A 16,636-nucleotide genomic window follows, 5' to 3' on the forward strand; every position below is an offset into this window, starting at 1 on the left:
TCTTCTCAGGTTCTGTATCCCTTATATTCACGATTAAATCTTTAATGTTTCCGCATTCTCCTGTGCAGAGTAAAAATGTGCTCAGCAAACAGTATTCAGACAGAAACTAGTCGGCACGCATATGAAATCTGTTAGGGCGCAAGACCCCATTACAGGGGCAGGAGGGCCTGTCTGGGTGCTCATACATTCTGAGAGTAGACGCCAAATCAGGGCAATATTCAGGGCCAGGAGAACATTAGAGAGAATGATGTAAAACAGTGGAAAACTTAATCCTTTGCTTATTAAATCTGTAAGGAAACATTTTAGATACCAACTTTCACACGTGAAAGGGATACACAGCTGTTCCAACTCCCTCCAGTAGACAGGTGGACATAAGAGGCCCCTGACTGGCACCAGTGGTTCTCTGACAACCTGGAATGCGTCAGAAATGCACTCTTGGGCCCCCAGGCCACACCTGCTCAGGAAGGGACTCTGAGGCACATCATATCTGGGAATCACTGGCTGAACCATGGCTTCAGCCTGAGGATTCAGACCAAAAAAGGACCGACCAGTCCACCTCCCAATGCCACCTTCTTCCAGAAGCACACAGCGCCAACAGGTTTGCTGCGTCAACGTCATCCACAATGACAAACTTATTCAGAGAGAAAATAAGGCCCGCCCAACTCTTAATACTTAGGGGACACAGAACCTGAGAAGACAGCGTTTGAAATGGGTAACTGATTGCAAGTTTGTCCATTTATCCACAGGTTGGCATGTGTTAACTATTATTTAAAAACAAAGACATTAGAAAAACAAAACTCTTGGGGCGCCTGGAGGCTCAGTTAAGCGTCTGACTCTTGGTTTCAGCTCATGTCATGATCACGCCATTCGTGGGACTGAGGCCCCGTATTGGGCTCTGCACTGATAGCCCAGAGCCTGCTTGGGATTGTCTCTCTCCCTCTCTGCCCCTTCCCCACACTCTCTCTCGAAATAAATAAACTTAAAAAAAAAAAGAAGAAGAATAAGAACAAAGAACTCTCAGGTGGTTAGTCTTCCCCAGAAAAGGTTCCAGAACTTATTCTACCAGTGAGTTTGGGGCAAGGCAGAGTGGGAATCTGAATCCCAGAGGCAAACGCAGGTCTCCTCCACTCCTTCATCGCTCACGGGTGGGAGGTCAACACAGTCAGGCCTTCTGTTCTCTACCCCTTTTCAGAGAAACTCTGTGGGCACAGAGAGCACCTTCTGACCAGGAGCCTGACTCCATTGCTTGAGCTCCTGCAGGCCACTGCTGCGTCCTGATGGACAGCAGGCACTCTGTAGGCCTAGGCAAGGACCCGCTGCTCAAACAGCAGCTCTGAGGATGACACTAGACTCCTGAGTTGACTTAACAGCCAGCCGGACCCCTACGCCTCACATGGCTCCACAGGGCTGGGTGAAAGGGGGTTCTCTGTGCTCTCATTTAAAAGCCAAGCTCAGGGGCACCCGGGTGGCTCGATCAGTTAAGCGTCCGCCTCTTGATCTCAGCTCAGGTCTTGATCTCAGGGTTACTGAATTGAATTCTGGCGTTGGGCGTGGAGCCTACTTACTAAATTACTAACTACCTAACTAAATGCCAAGCTCCGTTGGTCTGTCCTGTCTTCTCTACTCGTCGATGTGAGAACATGCATGGACAGCTATGTGCGCAGAGAGCAAGATTCTCTGCTTCCGTCAGACACACTCTGGAGCACAGGTGTCCCAGGAGACATCTCAGAAGGCAGGTGCCAGTGCCCAAACCTCCCGTTACTTCCAGGCCACACCCAGGTATCTACACAAGGAGGGGGGGATTTCTAGCTCTCTAGGTATTTACAGAAACGCTAATCTCCGTTCAGATGGCTCCACCAGGGGGACCCCCAGGAGAGCTGACACCCACAACCACCGCCAGGTACCCTGTAGCACTATTAGGTTTCTTACACTTTAGAAATGCAAACATTTCCTCAGACAAAAAAATTAAAATTTAACACTCGAAACCAAAGTATGGAACACTACCATTCATAAAACGGAGAGCAAAGGATCTTCGCTCTTGATATCTGCACCCTATTAGCTGTGAAGGACACTGCTTACCGTTGTTCACCTGGCCGTGGACGGCGGCAGGGACTGGCACCACGTGAGTCCCGTTCTGCGTCACAGTTTTTATTGGTAGCTGGTGCTGACCCAGAGGAGCCTGCTGCACGATGGTGACCGTCTGGACGGGGGTGGTCTGTGGCGTCTGAATGATCCGGCTAGCGGCGCCCAGCGTGGCATGGCTAATCGCAGGAATAGGTTCCACTTTTACTGAAATTAAAAGGAAGGGGAAAGAAACAATTCCAACTGACATTACTGGAAAGCCACAGCAATCACGCCAGGTGGCCAGCAGACCCTCTCTAAGACGTTACGTAACTAGAAAAGGGGTTTGGGGGCGGCACCTGGGGGGCTTAGTCGGTGGAGTGTCTGACTCTTGGTTTCGGCTCACGCTGTGATCTCACAGTTCATGAGTTCTAGCCCCGCCTCGGGCTCTGCGCTGACAGTGCAGAGCCTGCTTGGGGGTCTGTCTGTCTGTGTCTCGCGCTCTCTCTCTCTCCCCCCCCCCCCCCGCTCCTCCCCAGCTTGTGCTCTCATCGCTTTCAAAATAAATAAACTTAAAAAATTAAAACAACAACAACAAAAAGAAAGGGGCTTGGGACGAGTAGGTCTGCTGGGAAGACTTGAGAAACAGCTTGAGAAACTGCCTGCAGCGACTTCTTCTGTTGCTTTACCTTTTACTTCTTTGTGGTCTCCATTCTCTTGCGGCTCTGCCTTAGGAGGGGCCAGCACGGCCGCCTGCGTGACCACGGCCTGGCCGGCAACAGTGTACGTGCTGGCCGGGGCGAGGCCGGCCACGCCGGTGACGGACACCGCGGGGATCTGGTGGACGACGTGCACCGTCTGCACGACAGGCTGCTGGGAGGTCGCGGTGGTCACGGGGGCGGCGACCGTGTAGGCGACAGGCTTGATCGTCGGCGGCAGCTGCCGCTGCACAGCGATTAAAACAGGCTGACTAGACAGGGGAGAGCCTGCAGAGTTTGAGGGAGCAGGGGTGAGGCACAGGCACCCACGTTCCTCCAACCGTTTCCCAGAACCGACCAAGCACAACCATCCGCTCACAGCACACAGAGGAGTAAGACAGGGCGCGCCCCTCCACCTCATAATAGTGAAGTCACTCGCGGTGGGAAAAGGGTAGTATCTTAACGGGGATACTGAACTCTTGTATCTGACTGCTAAAAACGCAATTCTTGCTCTACTCAGATTTCTTACGACACCTCTTCCCACATCTCTTTCCTCATGAAAAAGAAAATGTCAACACAGTATATGGGAAGAAGCTGCCTACTGAGCCCAGTCAAGGGGGCCACGCTCTCCCCAGCATTAAAGTCTCACGGTGGGGGCGACAGAACCGGAAAGCCCAGACACAGAGTTACAAACTCTGCCAACCAACCTCTGCTCTCCCTGGTTTGGGCACAGAGTAAATGAAAAGACACGCTGGTGACAGGAGGTACAGGTGGGGGTGGGGAGGGGCTGTTGCCAGCATGGTCAGGAATCCCACTGTGTCAAAGTGCGTATTTTGTGGGTGCCTGGGTGGCCCGGTCGGTTCTGAGTCCCACTCTGGATTTCGGCTCAGGTCACGATCTCACAGTTTGTGGTACTGAGCCCACGTCGGCTCTGTGCTCACAGCGCGGGGCCTGCTTGGGCTCCTCTCTCTACCCCACCCCCACTCATGCACGCTCTTGCTCCAAAACCAAAAACCAAAAAACACCAAAAACACACATTTTGCCAACCAATTAGGAATCATAATAGAATTAGTTCAGACACATTTCCACACTGTATTGTTACGGTTTTTGTTTTTGTTTTTAAATTCCTCAGGGCACACATCTTTATTCTGCTTTGCAACTTAGTAAGTAAACTGTGAGATGCTCACCTAGTCATTAAGTGGGCAGTTTCTGCTGCCGATCAATGTCTAGCTTGTCTAATCTGTGTTATTCCTTTGGGGGGAGGGATTTTTTTTCCACAATCTTTGAATGATCAAGCAACTGAGAAACAGATTCTTAATTATTTCAGGCATCCACATAAGCTGTTTACGTAAAACAACGTTCACTGTTTTTGGTTGTTTTTTTTTTAACACTCACAGTACTATTAAGTTTTTCAGAGCTTATAACACTCAGGTATTATGCAGAAAGTACCAGGTACAAAGGAGCCAAGGCCACTGCTGTGTCCCGCTGAGGAGCCTGGCCCGCCCCCACCCACCACGCCTGCCCCCTCTCTTCGAGTCTCACCTGGTGCACTCTGAGCAAACCGTGCCTCCTGGATGACGGCCAGTTTGGGCTGTGACGCGCTGGGCTCCGGCTCCAGCGGGGCCGGGGAACCTTCCCTCGACAGGCTCTCGGGGGTCTGGGCACCACTGGAGTGAGCAGACAGCACTCCAGCGTGATTGGGAGAGGCTGGGGCACTTCTGTGTTACAGAAAAAAAGACAGCGGATTTTTACAGGTCCAGCACTCATCACGCTGCGTCATCTCAATAACGTGCATTTTGAAACTGTAACGGCCATTTGTCTTCTGCCGCCTGACTACAGTTCTGTGAGCTCTACTTTCCCTGTGAACGCCTGTGACCGGAGATGGACCTCCCGTGAGACTCACTCAGCTGTGACAGCCAGTGTGCCTGTGCTGCGCTAGGCTACTGGGGCTCCGTGCCCACACGGGCTGCACGGCCGTGGAGCTGCACTGGTGCCCCCCTTCTAAGCAGCTCCTGTCCACGGGCAGCAGGAGCCAGCGGTGTGCAAGCAGGTGGGGGCCCGAGACTTACATCCTGGTCCTTTTTTTTGTTTAGAAACAGAGCATCTATTAATGAAGCTAAAAATGTATAATTTGAAAATCAGGCCATTAACATTATATAAAACAATCTTGAGTTTAAGCCGCTAAAATACAGCTTGGAAGAGCTGTTCATGTGTCAAGGGAAAGGAAAACACACAGCTCATCAAATGCCGACCGGTCATGTTAACAATGTGCAATGAGTTCAGTGAGGCCACAGCTGCCACGTGGGAGCGGAGTGGAAGTAAACTTCATCGCCAGTCTCCGCCGTTTCAGACTGCCGTTCAAGAAATGTGCGGGCAGCATCCGACACTCTTGTTCAAATCCCCATCCCCACATTTAATCACACCGCATTTGGTAGTTCCTACTGTGAAAAGGAAAACTGACCAACACATTGAAGGCAAATTTACTAACCAGTAAGTGAGGTCTTTTTGTTTGTCTTTTTTCCTTACCTAGACGAGAGCGGTCCCAGAGGGGTTCTAAAGCAAGGCACGCCCCTAGGCCGTCTTTTCCTAAAAGCCTGCTCTATTAATTTGCTTTCAGAGGCAGGGTCTATCCTCCAGAATGAGCCTTTGCCTGGTTCTTCCTGGGAACGTGGTACTTTGATGAAATACCGATTCAGAGAGAGATTGTGGCGAATTGAATTCTATGAAACATAAAAAAATACGTAGAATTCATATATTTCTTTGCTGAGAAATGAAAATGTGCCCCAGTTTCAGTGCCCTGCAAAGCAGAGACCGAGGCATGCAGCCTTTGCAGAGGGCAGACGACTTACAAGCAGCGCTGTTCTGGGAGGAGCCGGCCCTCCTCCCGAGTGAAGGAGTAGGGGTGCGACCCCCCAGCCGGAGGGTCCTGGAACGAAACGGCAGAGGGAGCACCAGGGGCGGTGGGGGGGGGGGGGGGACCTAGGGAACAAAGAAGGGGTGGGCCATCTAAACCACAGGGAAGAAGGCAACTTCCATCTCTCCCCCAGGTAGGAGACCAAGGACCCTCACTGCAGTCATCTCACCTTTCCTGCTTAGAGACGAACAGAGACAAAATAAGCCAATCCTTTAAAATACTTTTTGAGCACGGAATTAGCTTACAAGAATCTGTCACAGCCATCTAAAATGAATTAATCCAGTGCAAAGTGTTTGGCAAACCAGCAAAGGATAAAGACGAGCTAAAGGTTGAGACGTATTGTCGACACCATCTTCCAGTAATAAGAGCACTTTGCAAAATACTTCCATACATGTTTTTCAATTTGATCCACCAAATAATCTGATGAGGCACAGAGAGGAGGTTTCCCTCAACTCCTGCTCTATTCTTTCCATTACAAAAATCTTGGCTCACAGCTTACAGACAGTTTCAGGAAAGCTCCCCACTGCAACCTGCACGACTCTTGGCAGCACGCCTGATCCCGAGCCCCCCAAACCACAGTCAGCAACAGCTGGACAGAAGCCATGCATCCAAGTTATTTCATGAATTTACACCCATGTTTAAATTTAAAGTTAGTAAGTTAAACTACTTACTAGTTAGTAAGTTAAACTACTTACTACTTGCTTACAAGATTCAAAATGATGGTAACTCACAGTACAATTTCGGGCTATCCCAAAATCATTTCTAAATTCCCCAATTAATCTTCTAAAGGAACTCCTAGCCACAGCCTGAAATCCTCACTTGCCAGAGGTGGCTCAGAAATCAAATGTATCAAATTCTACTTTACAACCCAGCTAGGGGACCGCTCACCTACCACAACCAGTCACAGGCTATGGCTGTGACCACAGCACCACACAAGCCCGTGGAAGTCCGTCTCCCTCACCAGCAACATGCAGGGGGGCCGCCTAGACTGTCTGGGATTTGTGGAAGTGTTTATAAATAAGTGCATTACCTGAGACTTAGAATATTTTATTTTATTATTTTTTTAATGTTTATTAAAAGAAAAAATTTTTTTAAACGTTTATTTATTTTTGAGACAGAGAGACAGAGCATGAACGGGGGAGGGGCAGAGAGAGAGGGAGACACAGAATCGGAAGCAGGCTCCAGGCTCTGAGCGGTCAGCACAGAGCCCGACGCGGGGCTCGAACTCATGGACCGTGGGATCGTGACCTGAGCTGAAGTCGGGCGCTTAACCGACTGAGCCACCCAGGCGCCCCTAATGTTTATTTTTGAGAGAGAGAGAGAGAGAGAGAGAGAGAGAGCGCGCTGGAGGGGCAGAGAGAGAGAGGGAGACAGAGGACCCAAAGCAAGTACAGAGCCTGACACGGGCTTGAATCCATGAACCGTGAGATCATGACCCGAGCCGAAGTCGGATGCTTAACCGACCTGAGCCACCTGGGAGACCCAAGATTTAGAACATTTTGATAACCGCAGATATTTGTTATTATGTTTTATCATAGGTTTAGGGATTTACCAACAATACCTTTCTACTAGCTCTTCCAGAAAAATCAAACTCAACTACTACTGGTGCTTCTGCCAAAGAGAGAAGACGATCTTCCTCTGATTACTCAGACGTTTCTGTGCCGTAGAAGGTAGACTCCAAGACTGTGGGTTGAGAAAAGCAAACCCAGACCATGACACCACAGGGCCCTCTGGCTGTGAACAAGGCAATCCTTACGACTGCCATGGAAGGGTTAAGAGGTCCTCCGACTGTACCGTGGGAGGGAACCTGGCTACCTGGGCAGCTTACAAGTGAACAACACGGGAGGTGCTGAACCCCCACGTGAAGGCTGGAACTGCACCGAGAAGGTTAATGCACGTGCTGCTAGGAGGAAAAAGGGAAGCTGGGTCAGGGGGAGTCTGGAGGTAGGAAGTGCCATTTCGGGGGACTGGGACACTAGTATTTCTTCCCACTGATAAAGGAGAACAGGACTGGGGGGGGGGGGGGGGAGCTGTGGTTCCACGACCTTCATGCCACAGACAAGCTGTACGCAAGTTCCTAGGTCAAGGAGTCGCTATGTTCTGTCCTGAAAACGTGACAGAAGCTACACTATGCACCGTCACAACAGGGTCTAACAAGCCTGTGGAACAAAGAGGCCACGATTTTCCAGCCAACAAGACTGGAAATGCTGTGGAAGTCATTCCCATTATTCTACCAGATACTTAATGCAGACGCAAAGTAACTATATTTCTAAGGTCATTTAAGGCCTTTGTAATTTGATCAAGCCAAGCTACAAACACAAAAACCACGCTGGCTTGGCTTCTACTGATTCAGAAAGTATTACATGCAGAGAAAAGGCAAGTTATTACTCTTTAAAACTAAACAGGAAGAAAAGGGTCTGCAGTACTGCACACATTCTCTTCCCCCCAGACCCTCCCCTCACCAAGGCTACTTCCCACAACCCGTCCTCCCTGGGCGCCAGTCCCTCCTCCCTCCTGTCCCCGAAGGCAGCTCCATCCCTGCAGATGACCCGGACGAAAGGCCCAGAGCTGGTCACCGGCCTCCGGCCTCTGTAAGCACCCCCAGCACTCCTGCCCAGACCTAGTTTCTGTCGGCCCCACTCATGCAGAGTACTCCCTCTACTGAGGACTTGTAAACAAACTGATAAGAAGGGAACATGTCAGGACCTTCTAGAAGCAGAGTTCAAGGTACAGGGTGAGAGGAGCCCACAACACACCCTCTACTTTAAGAAACCGGCTCTGGTCCTTTCAGAGGCCCAAAGGCCCAGAATTCAAGTTTTCTAGTTATAACAAATACCTCAATTCTGGGCTGGGTAAAATTATAAATCATAAGAAAACATTTTGGCATAAATATGCAACCGAAGGAAAGAAACATGCCATCTTCCCAGATGCGGTCACAATTTGTTTTATCCCAGAGTTTCCTCTGGACCAATCAAGAAGCCTCGCCAAAGGCAGACAAGGCAAAATACCCGAAGTGAGCCTGGAAGGCAGCTGTGGACTTCCTTCAGGTGCTCCAAAAGGCACAGGTCTCCGAGGAGCAGATCAGAGTCAGGGCCAAGCCCTCGGGCCCTGCTCTCCCTGCACCACCACCTCCCTAACGCCCCAGGGGAGGGCAGGAGGCAGTCTGGAAACCCACATTTTTTTTTTTTTTTTCAACGTTTTTTATTTATTTTTGGGACAGAGAGAGACAGAGCATGAATGGGGGAGGGGCAGAGAGAGAGGGAGACACAGAATCGGAAACAGGCTCCAGGCTCCGAGCCATCAGCCCAGAGCCTGACGCGGGGCTCGAACTCACGGACCGCGAGATCGTGACCTGGCTGAAGTCGGACGCTTAACCGACTGCGCCACCCAGGCGCCCCCTTTTTTTATTTATTTATTTTTTTTTTTGGAAACCCACATTTTAAAACTGGGCTGTTCTACAAGACTGTCTTCCCCCCCTACTCTCCACACAAAGAAAATCGGATCTGGCTTTTATGAAACAAGGTTGCAAAAGGGAAAGGCTTTTTTGTTTTAAGCCAAAAGTGAGGACATGGGAAGAAGGTCTCATCCATACACAGACTTTAAGTGCAGTCACTTTGGGAGGGGCAGCTCAGAGAATCTCATGACAGAAAAAGAACACGTGTGGATCAGTACTGGGAACAGCTAAAAGAAATTGAGAGCGCATTCCAAAAATTAAAGGGAGGGGTGCAACAGGAAATCTCTTTTCTGCTAAAACACTGGAGCCAGGAGGGCCTTACACAGGCAAGGCTCAGTCACCCTTCTGGGCCTTGATCTAGACAGAAAAGAGGTTTCGATAAAAAGCAGCATCGATGACAGCTAACAGAGAGGGGTGCTTGCCCTCCAGCAGCCATGTCTGTGACGTTCCGCTCTCAGGGGCTGGGAAGTCGCTCCCAGAGCCAGGAGCAATCCATGCACGTGGGGATCACACCTGACCTAACTCCCCACAAGACTGAAGCCTGGAGGAGGCCGCCCCTGAGAGCTGGCCTTCGTCCTCCGGCCAGAAAACCATATGTTGTTTGGAAGCAGCTCTTGCATAAATGGATGTTAGGAAACACAGGGAAACACATCACTGAAGGTCTGGCCAGGCGCTTCAGTAACACTGGCTCCCCTTCTGCCCCGCTAACTGGCATTTCCAGTCACCAGAATCCTGCACGCGACGAGCTGCACATAACCCCACCCCACTCCTTGACGGGGTATCCTGAGACCTCATCTGCCCACACACAGGAAACCGTGTTCCAGGAGCAATCACCAGAAACGGACACAGATTATCATTTGGCTCTGCTTTTTTTGTTTGACATTTTATCTGAAGCACAACCTCACTGTCCTCGATTAAAATGGTCAGTATCGCAGGGATTTCTTGTCCAATGTGTTGAAGAGACCTGCCAGGTAACTGGAGAGCAAAGGGTTCTCCAAATCCAGCATTTTCCTCACTGCCAACTAAGAAATGCACCTCGCTGTGCATAGGGAGGCAGGCAGGCAGGGGGCAGCTGCCCCAGGCCAGGAAGGGAGGCGGGGTCTTATTCTGTACCCTCCACAATCAAGGACCCGGACGTGACTAAAGACCCCTTACAAAGGAAATGTTCAGGATTTGGCTGGACTACTTGTATTATAACATGTTTGTATGTCTACAGGTAGAAGAAAAGAGTTTTTGCCCATCATTAAACAGAAAATGGTTCCCCCTCCACCCCCACCCACTTGGTTATGGTTACGGGTCAGCAGACACATTTTTCCGAGGATCATTTACTCACTATGCCTGAAAGGAATAGTGTTGCCATTCCTTGTTACTTAATGAATTCAAGAACTGCAAGCATACATTTCTTCTTTTCTTATGCTTTTAACGTTCCCTATTTCAACCCTGCCTTTCCCATATGGTCTGAATTAGGGAGGTTCTACCATACCCCAGCAAGTAGGCACACCTAGCACAGATACACGGAAGAAAAAGCCACACGGTGTAAAACTTTAAAAATTAAACGAGATTAAAAAGTTAAATAAGGATCCGTTATGCACTAATAGCCAAGAGTCCTCTGAGGAAGGCTGGGTTGCAGACACCCCGGGAATGATCTGGAAGTACAGGAACACAAGCAGGTAGGCCGCCCCCACACAGGGCAGCTTCGTGTCTATCTGCTTTTCTACACTGCCCAACGGGAGAAGATGTCTTTCGAAGAAAGGGTTCGTTGATAAAATAGTTTGGAAACCACCTCTGCAAACTTCAAGAAGCTATGTACGTCAGCAGACGCAGGTAAGGAAGACAGAAGGAAGCCGAAGTAAAGGACGGGCTGGGTTTTTCACATTCCTTTACTTCAGACATAGGAAGTTAACTGCAATGGTCGAAGAGAAACATCTCAAACAATCCATGCCTTTCCCATCCGTGGGGACGGTCAGGGACCGTAAAAACCACAGGCTGAGGTTTTCTTCTAGAGCCACTATTCCTTCTGCTGTGTGTGGAGGAGGTCAAAGCGCGGGGCCAGTGGCCTCTAACACGTCCTCCTCCCTGAGCAAAAGAGGGTCTCCCTCACCTCGCTCTACCCTTGCCCTGTGCCCAAGTTAAGGAAAGCAGCTCAATTTTCCTCTGTTTTCAATCAGCATCTACTGACTTGTCACAGAAATATTTCATAACAAATCGAAATGGATTTACCTGCCAGCCCTTGTCCGCAGTCCTGTAGTATGGGTAATTTTTAGTGATGTGAGTATAAATCCCATTTAGAGTGAGTTGTTTGTCAGGAGCCATTGTAATTGCTTGTACAATTAATTGTGCATAGGAATAAGGTGGCTTTGAATCATCCTGTATTTAAGTTAAAAAAAAAAAAAAGAGAGAGAGAGATTATTGAGGTTATCAAAATGTTTACTAAATTTACTAGAATTTAGCATTGTTTGTGCTTTTATTTAAAACAATTTTTGGGGAGGCCGCCTGGGTGGCTCAGTTGGCTGGGTGTCCAACTTCGGCTCAGGTCGTGATCTCATGGTCCATGGGTTTGAGCCCCACGTTGGGCTCTGTGCTGACAGCTGGGAGCCTGGATCCTGCTTCGGATTCTGTGTCTCCCTCTCTGCCTCTCCCCACTTGTGCTTTATCTTGCTGTGTCTCTCAAAAATATATGTTAAAAAAAATTTTTTTAAATAAAAACAATTTTTTTAATGTTTATTTCTGAGACGGAGAGAGAGAATGAGCGGGGGAAAGGCTGAAAGAGAAGGAGACAGAGGATCTGAAGCGGGCTCTATGCTGACAGCAGAAAACCTGATGCAGGCCTTGAACCCATAAACTGTGAGATCATGACTGGAGCCAAAATCACATGCTTAACTACTAGGCCACCCAAGCGCCCCTCTTTTTTTTTTTTTTTTTTTAATGTTTATTTTTGAGAGACAGAGAGAAGAGTGTGAGTAGGGGAGAGGCAGAGAGAGAAGGAGACACAGAACCCAAAGCAGGCTCCAGGCTCTAAGCTGTCAGCACAGAGCCCAACGTGGGGCTTGAACCCACGAACTGTGAGATCAAGACCAGAGCCAAAATCAGACACCCAACCAAGCCACCCAAGTGCCCCTAGGATTGTTTGTGCTTTTAAGTGTTCCTGTGAAAATGCTTAGTTTTCCTTACTATGAAAGTAACATAAATTGACTGAGAAGCATTTGGAAAATTTAGAGGAAACAAATGGAAAAATGCACAAGCAGTGTAAAAAAGAATATTAAAACCACATAAAGAGAAACTCCAATGGCAAAAACAAAAAACATAAGGAAAAGAAAAGAGCCGCCTGACCTCAGTAAAGTCCAGGACAACACACCTTAAACCACGGTCAGAGTCAAGATGATACTCATTATATGAGGTTTAAAAAGAAGCAACTGAGACATTGGTTAGGGATAAACACAAATGGACGAAAAGAAGACAAGCAGAGGACGGACAGACAGGAAGGAAGGTAGACGTGCCAAAGAAAGGAGCGTGGGCCTCAGCTGCCCAGCCCATGATCAGTCCTGACAGCGGTGGGGGGCACATGTTCTATGCAGAGACACTGACCGCACTCGTAAACAGCTAGTATTTCCTGAACACTTCAGCTGGGCTCTGCCCCAAATACCCTGAGCGGACAGACTCTGGAAAGGGCCAGGCGAACTGGTGGAGCTGGAGACTACTCTAGGCAGCAGGTTCAGAACACAAAGCCTTCCTCATTGTGCTTGTGCCACTGGCTGTGTCTCCTGGTTACCTTTTTTCTACACATTGCTAAAAACTTTTTTTTTTATTGAAAAATGTAACACAGATAGCAAAGCCTATAATACATCCTCATCAGCTGAAAACAAATTTCTGTGATGTGAACATTAGGACAACCAACACTAGATCAAGAGAGAACACAGCCCACATCCCAGAAGCTTCCATATGCCCCCTGGGCCTGCAGCCTCTACCCCCAGAGAAGCTGCCATTACCTCTGACATTTTGTCGTAATGACAATCTTGCTGTCAACGTTTTAGCATCTAAGAACGCACATTGAAACAATTTAGTTTTGCCTGATTTTAAACAGGCAACTGTATCAACATGGAACCCCACTGATGGTGCCCCTCTGAGCCTCCCTCCCTTGCCCGGCATGCCCCGTGTGCAAGGCTCCTAGCCACAGCAGACAGGTGGTGCACCACTACGGCCATCTCCCCCATGACTGTGCTGTGTGCTACTGCACAAATGCGTCACATTTTATACAGATGTAACTAATACTACGCATTGCTTTATTCTTTTTCACCGAGCATTATACCAACAATACTTCCATATCAGTGACTATGCTGCATAATATTTCCTTGCTTGATCACTCCTGGGGGCATTCAGGCTGCTTTCAATTTTCTGTGTTATATAAATTTTTGTTTGAGATTTTTGCCATTTCCTTTTAGACAAAATCCTAGAAGGGGCATTACTGGGTCAAAGAACAAAAACATGCAGGGATACGCAGGGTCACAGCGTGTTCAACAACCACTGTCCCAAAAGGGTGTGTTCCCGTGCACATGTGTGCACGCGTACATTCAGACACGAGTGCATGTGCAACCTTCAGCATCTGGGACAGCAGGACTGGGACACAGTGCTTATCACCACGTGAGGACCAAGCGATTCTCTTGTCCTCCACTGGTTCAGATCTCAGCACCTGGGCCCATAGCTGACACTGGGGAGCACCCAGTGGTGAATGACCAAAATAATTCATTTATTCTAAGACCCCAACCCCAAGACCCTACTCAACAGGAAGGGACCCCACAACCAACTTGGATCCACACCAGGCCCTGGTAGCGACATTACTAGACATGCAGACAGCAAAGGGAGGACAGCTGGTCACGTGACGGCCCCGGGTTCTGTTTCAAGGCTATAAAACATTTACCTTTGGGCTGTCTCCACCAGAAGCTTCCTTTTCATTTTCTGGCTGGGAGTTGTCGGCCATTAAATTGAGGTCAGCTGGTATCACACGGCCCATTTTGTACCCCGAAGACCCCGCTCCCCGGGGGCTGGATGGGCAGGAGTTTGCAGCACTGTGGGTGGGAAAAAGTGGCTGCGATCAGCCTAATACAGAACATACATCACACCGTGCTTCAAAGACTAGTTCTGATTTCAATGAAAACAAACTTAAAAATTAGAAAATCAGCATTTTCTATGGAAAATGGACTCACTAAATTCTCCATGAAATTTAAGATCACTCCAGGAAACGTGGAAATCAGATATCTGCTTCCACATGTGTTCTCTTCCATAATCACAAAACAAACTATCAAAGGAGATGGTGGTCCACCTGTTTCACCAACGAGGAAACGGAGGCTCAGGATAGTTCTGGAACTTACCAAGGACACGGAGGCGTATGTAATGGCTCGCAAAGGGACACAGAGCACAGGCTCTGCTCACTCCCTTCCCACCTAGGACATGGCCTTCAGCTATACCAGAAAGGTCAGGGACAATCCAGAGAAAGAGAAAGGCAGCCGGGCCAAGAACAGGGGACACAGAAAGAGGATGAGGCCATGGACACAGCTGCAGATGGCACCAGGCCCCAGAGCACATGCGTCAGGTCAGCTGGGACACAGCACCCCCCAAACACAGGAACCCATTAAAAAAAATTATTTACTTATTTTATTTTTTATTATTAAAAAAAAAATTTAAACATTTATTTAGTTTTGAGAGAGCGTGGCAGGAGAGGGGCACAGAGAGGGAGACACAGAATCGGAAGCAGGGTCCAGGCTCCTGGCTATCAGCACAGAGCCCAATATGGAGCTCAAACCCATGAACTGCGAGATCATGACGCGAGCTGAAGTTGGGACACTCAACCGAGCCATTCAGGCGCCTCTTCATTTATATTTGAAGTTAACTCTAGCCCCAACACGGGGCTCGAACTCACAAATCCAAGATCAAGAGTTACACAGTCTACCACCTGAGCCAGCCAGGCACCTCAGGAACCCATGTTTAAACACGGGTGCCTTTTTTTCACACGGCAGGGCTGGGGTGCTGCTTCCTCATCTGTGTAATGACGAGAGGCCATTCCCACTCGACTGTGGTCATTCACCAAGCTGCACATTGGAGCTCCTGCCCCGGTTCCACGCATGCCCGTACTTTACAAAGAATGAGCTGCCGCAGTGCGAGGACACCAAAAACAGGACGGGCTGAGAAACTGATCAAGTTACACCCAGAGTGTGTGGTTAGGGATGAGTGGCATTTGGGGGAAAAAAGACAAGCACTGCAAATATATAGAAAATTTCTGGAAAAAATACATAAGCAACAGTAGTTACCTCCAAAACCCGGAACTGAACGTGGAGCAGAAGGAAGGGGAGGGGGTGATGCGCTCCGGGCCAGCGTCCCCTGCAGCACTACTGGGCTCTCTACCGTGAGCACGCACAATGAGTCCCTACACGCGCACTCACTGGACAGGTGTCTGCTGAGGCCACAAACGGCTCTTAAAGCACCGGGAAAAAAATCAGGCCTGCACTAAAGGACTTTAAGCCTCACGATGTTGAAAAACAGCTAGCACTTAACAAGCGCTGACGTGGGGAAGGTGAGAGGCCATATGGGGTGGATGCTGGGTTTAGAGGAGGCAAGTCCGGGGGCACCTGGGCAGTTCAGTCAGTTGAGCGTCTGTCTGGCTCTTGACTTCGGCTCAAGGTGCAATCTCACAGTTCACGGGTTCAAGCCCCGCATCAGGCTCCACACAGCGTGGAGCCTACTTGGGGTTCTCTCCCTTTCCCTTGTTTGCACACACGTGTGCATGCGCTCTCTCTCTCAAAATAAACAAACAGTAAAAAAAAAAAAAAAAAAAAGGAAAAGGAAAAGGAAAAGAAAAAAGAAAGAAAAAGAAAAAGAAAAAAAAAAAGAAAAAGAAAAAGAAAAAGGCAAGTCTGCCCCACACATCACACATAAACCATCCACAGTTGGGCTCCCACCCCGCTGTCTCGCCCAGCAAGGGCACTATGTTGGTCAGCACCGGCCATGGGGAGGGACGAGCAAGGAAACCAGGATGAAGACGGAGAAGGTGAGGAGAGGCTGGGTCAGGAGCTTTTCTCCGACCACAGTCCCCTTCCCCGAGTGCCCACGCCACCGTCTAGCGCGTCAGTGCGCCCGTCTCCAAGGCTGCGGCTCCCACGGTGGGTTGTTATCCCACGTGGGCAAACGGCTTTCTCCTCTTCCTCTGTGAATTCCGAACAGAAATCCGGCCACGTGGTTGCTCTCCGCTGACATAATGGCTATTTGGTCCATGGAGTCACATGCAGACAAATTCAACCAAGTGGGAGAGACAAAGGCAGCTTCCTCAGCAGCGCAGCCGCAGGAGGCAGAAGAGGGAGGGGCCTGACGCCAACAGCAGCGGCTACACAGGAGGCCGAGCCCGGAGCCGGAGCCGGAGCCGGAGCGGCAGCAGCCGCAGCCAGTCCACTCGCCGCTCCCTCCACTTACCAATAAACACAACACAGATCCTTCTGGAAGTCCCACTGCTGATGCTCGTTT

At 49.3% G+C, this 16,636-nt stretch overlaps 1 protein-coding gene across 1 annotated transcript in view; it reads right to left on the reverse strand.

Moving 5' to 3' along the window:
• The window catches only part of FOXK2 (forkhead box K2), a 62,499-nt gene that overhangs the window by 9,141 nt on the left and 36,722 nt on the right, over window positions 1-16,636 (reverse strand). Inside the window, exons 3-8 of the mRNA XM_053893145.1 lie at window positions 14,043-14,190; window positions 11,348-11,494; window positions 5,286-5,479; window positions 4,302-4,477; window positions 2,751-3,047; window positions 2,080-2,289 (exon numbers count right to left, since the gene is read on the reverse strand). Of these exons, the coding sequence (XP_053749120.1) occupies window positions 2,080-2,289; window positions 2,751-3,047; window positions 4,302-4,477; window positions 5,286-5,479; window positions 11,348-11,494; window positions 14,043-14,190 (1,172 nt within the window). The remainder of the gene's footprint in view (window positions 1-2,079; window positions 2,290-2,750; window positions 3,048-4,301; window positions 4,478-5,285; window positions 5,480-11,347; window positions 11,495-14,042; window positions 14,191-16,636) is intronic.

This window comes from Panthera pardus, unplaced genomic scaffold, assembly GCF_024362965.1.
Source record: "Panthera pardus isolate Hobbes unplaced genomic scaffold, ASM2436296v1 HiC_scaffold_3, whole genome shotgun sequence".
Lineage (NCBI taxonomy): Eukaryota > Metazoa > Chordata > Mammalia > Carnivora > Felidae > Panthera > Panthera pardus.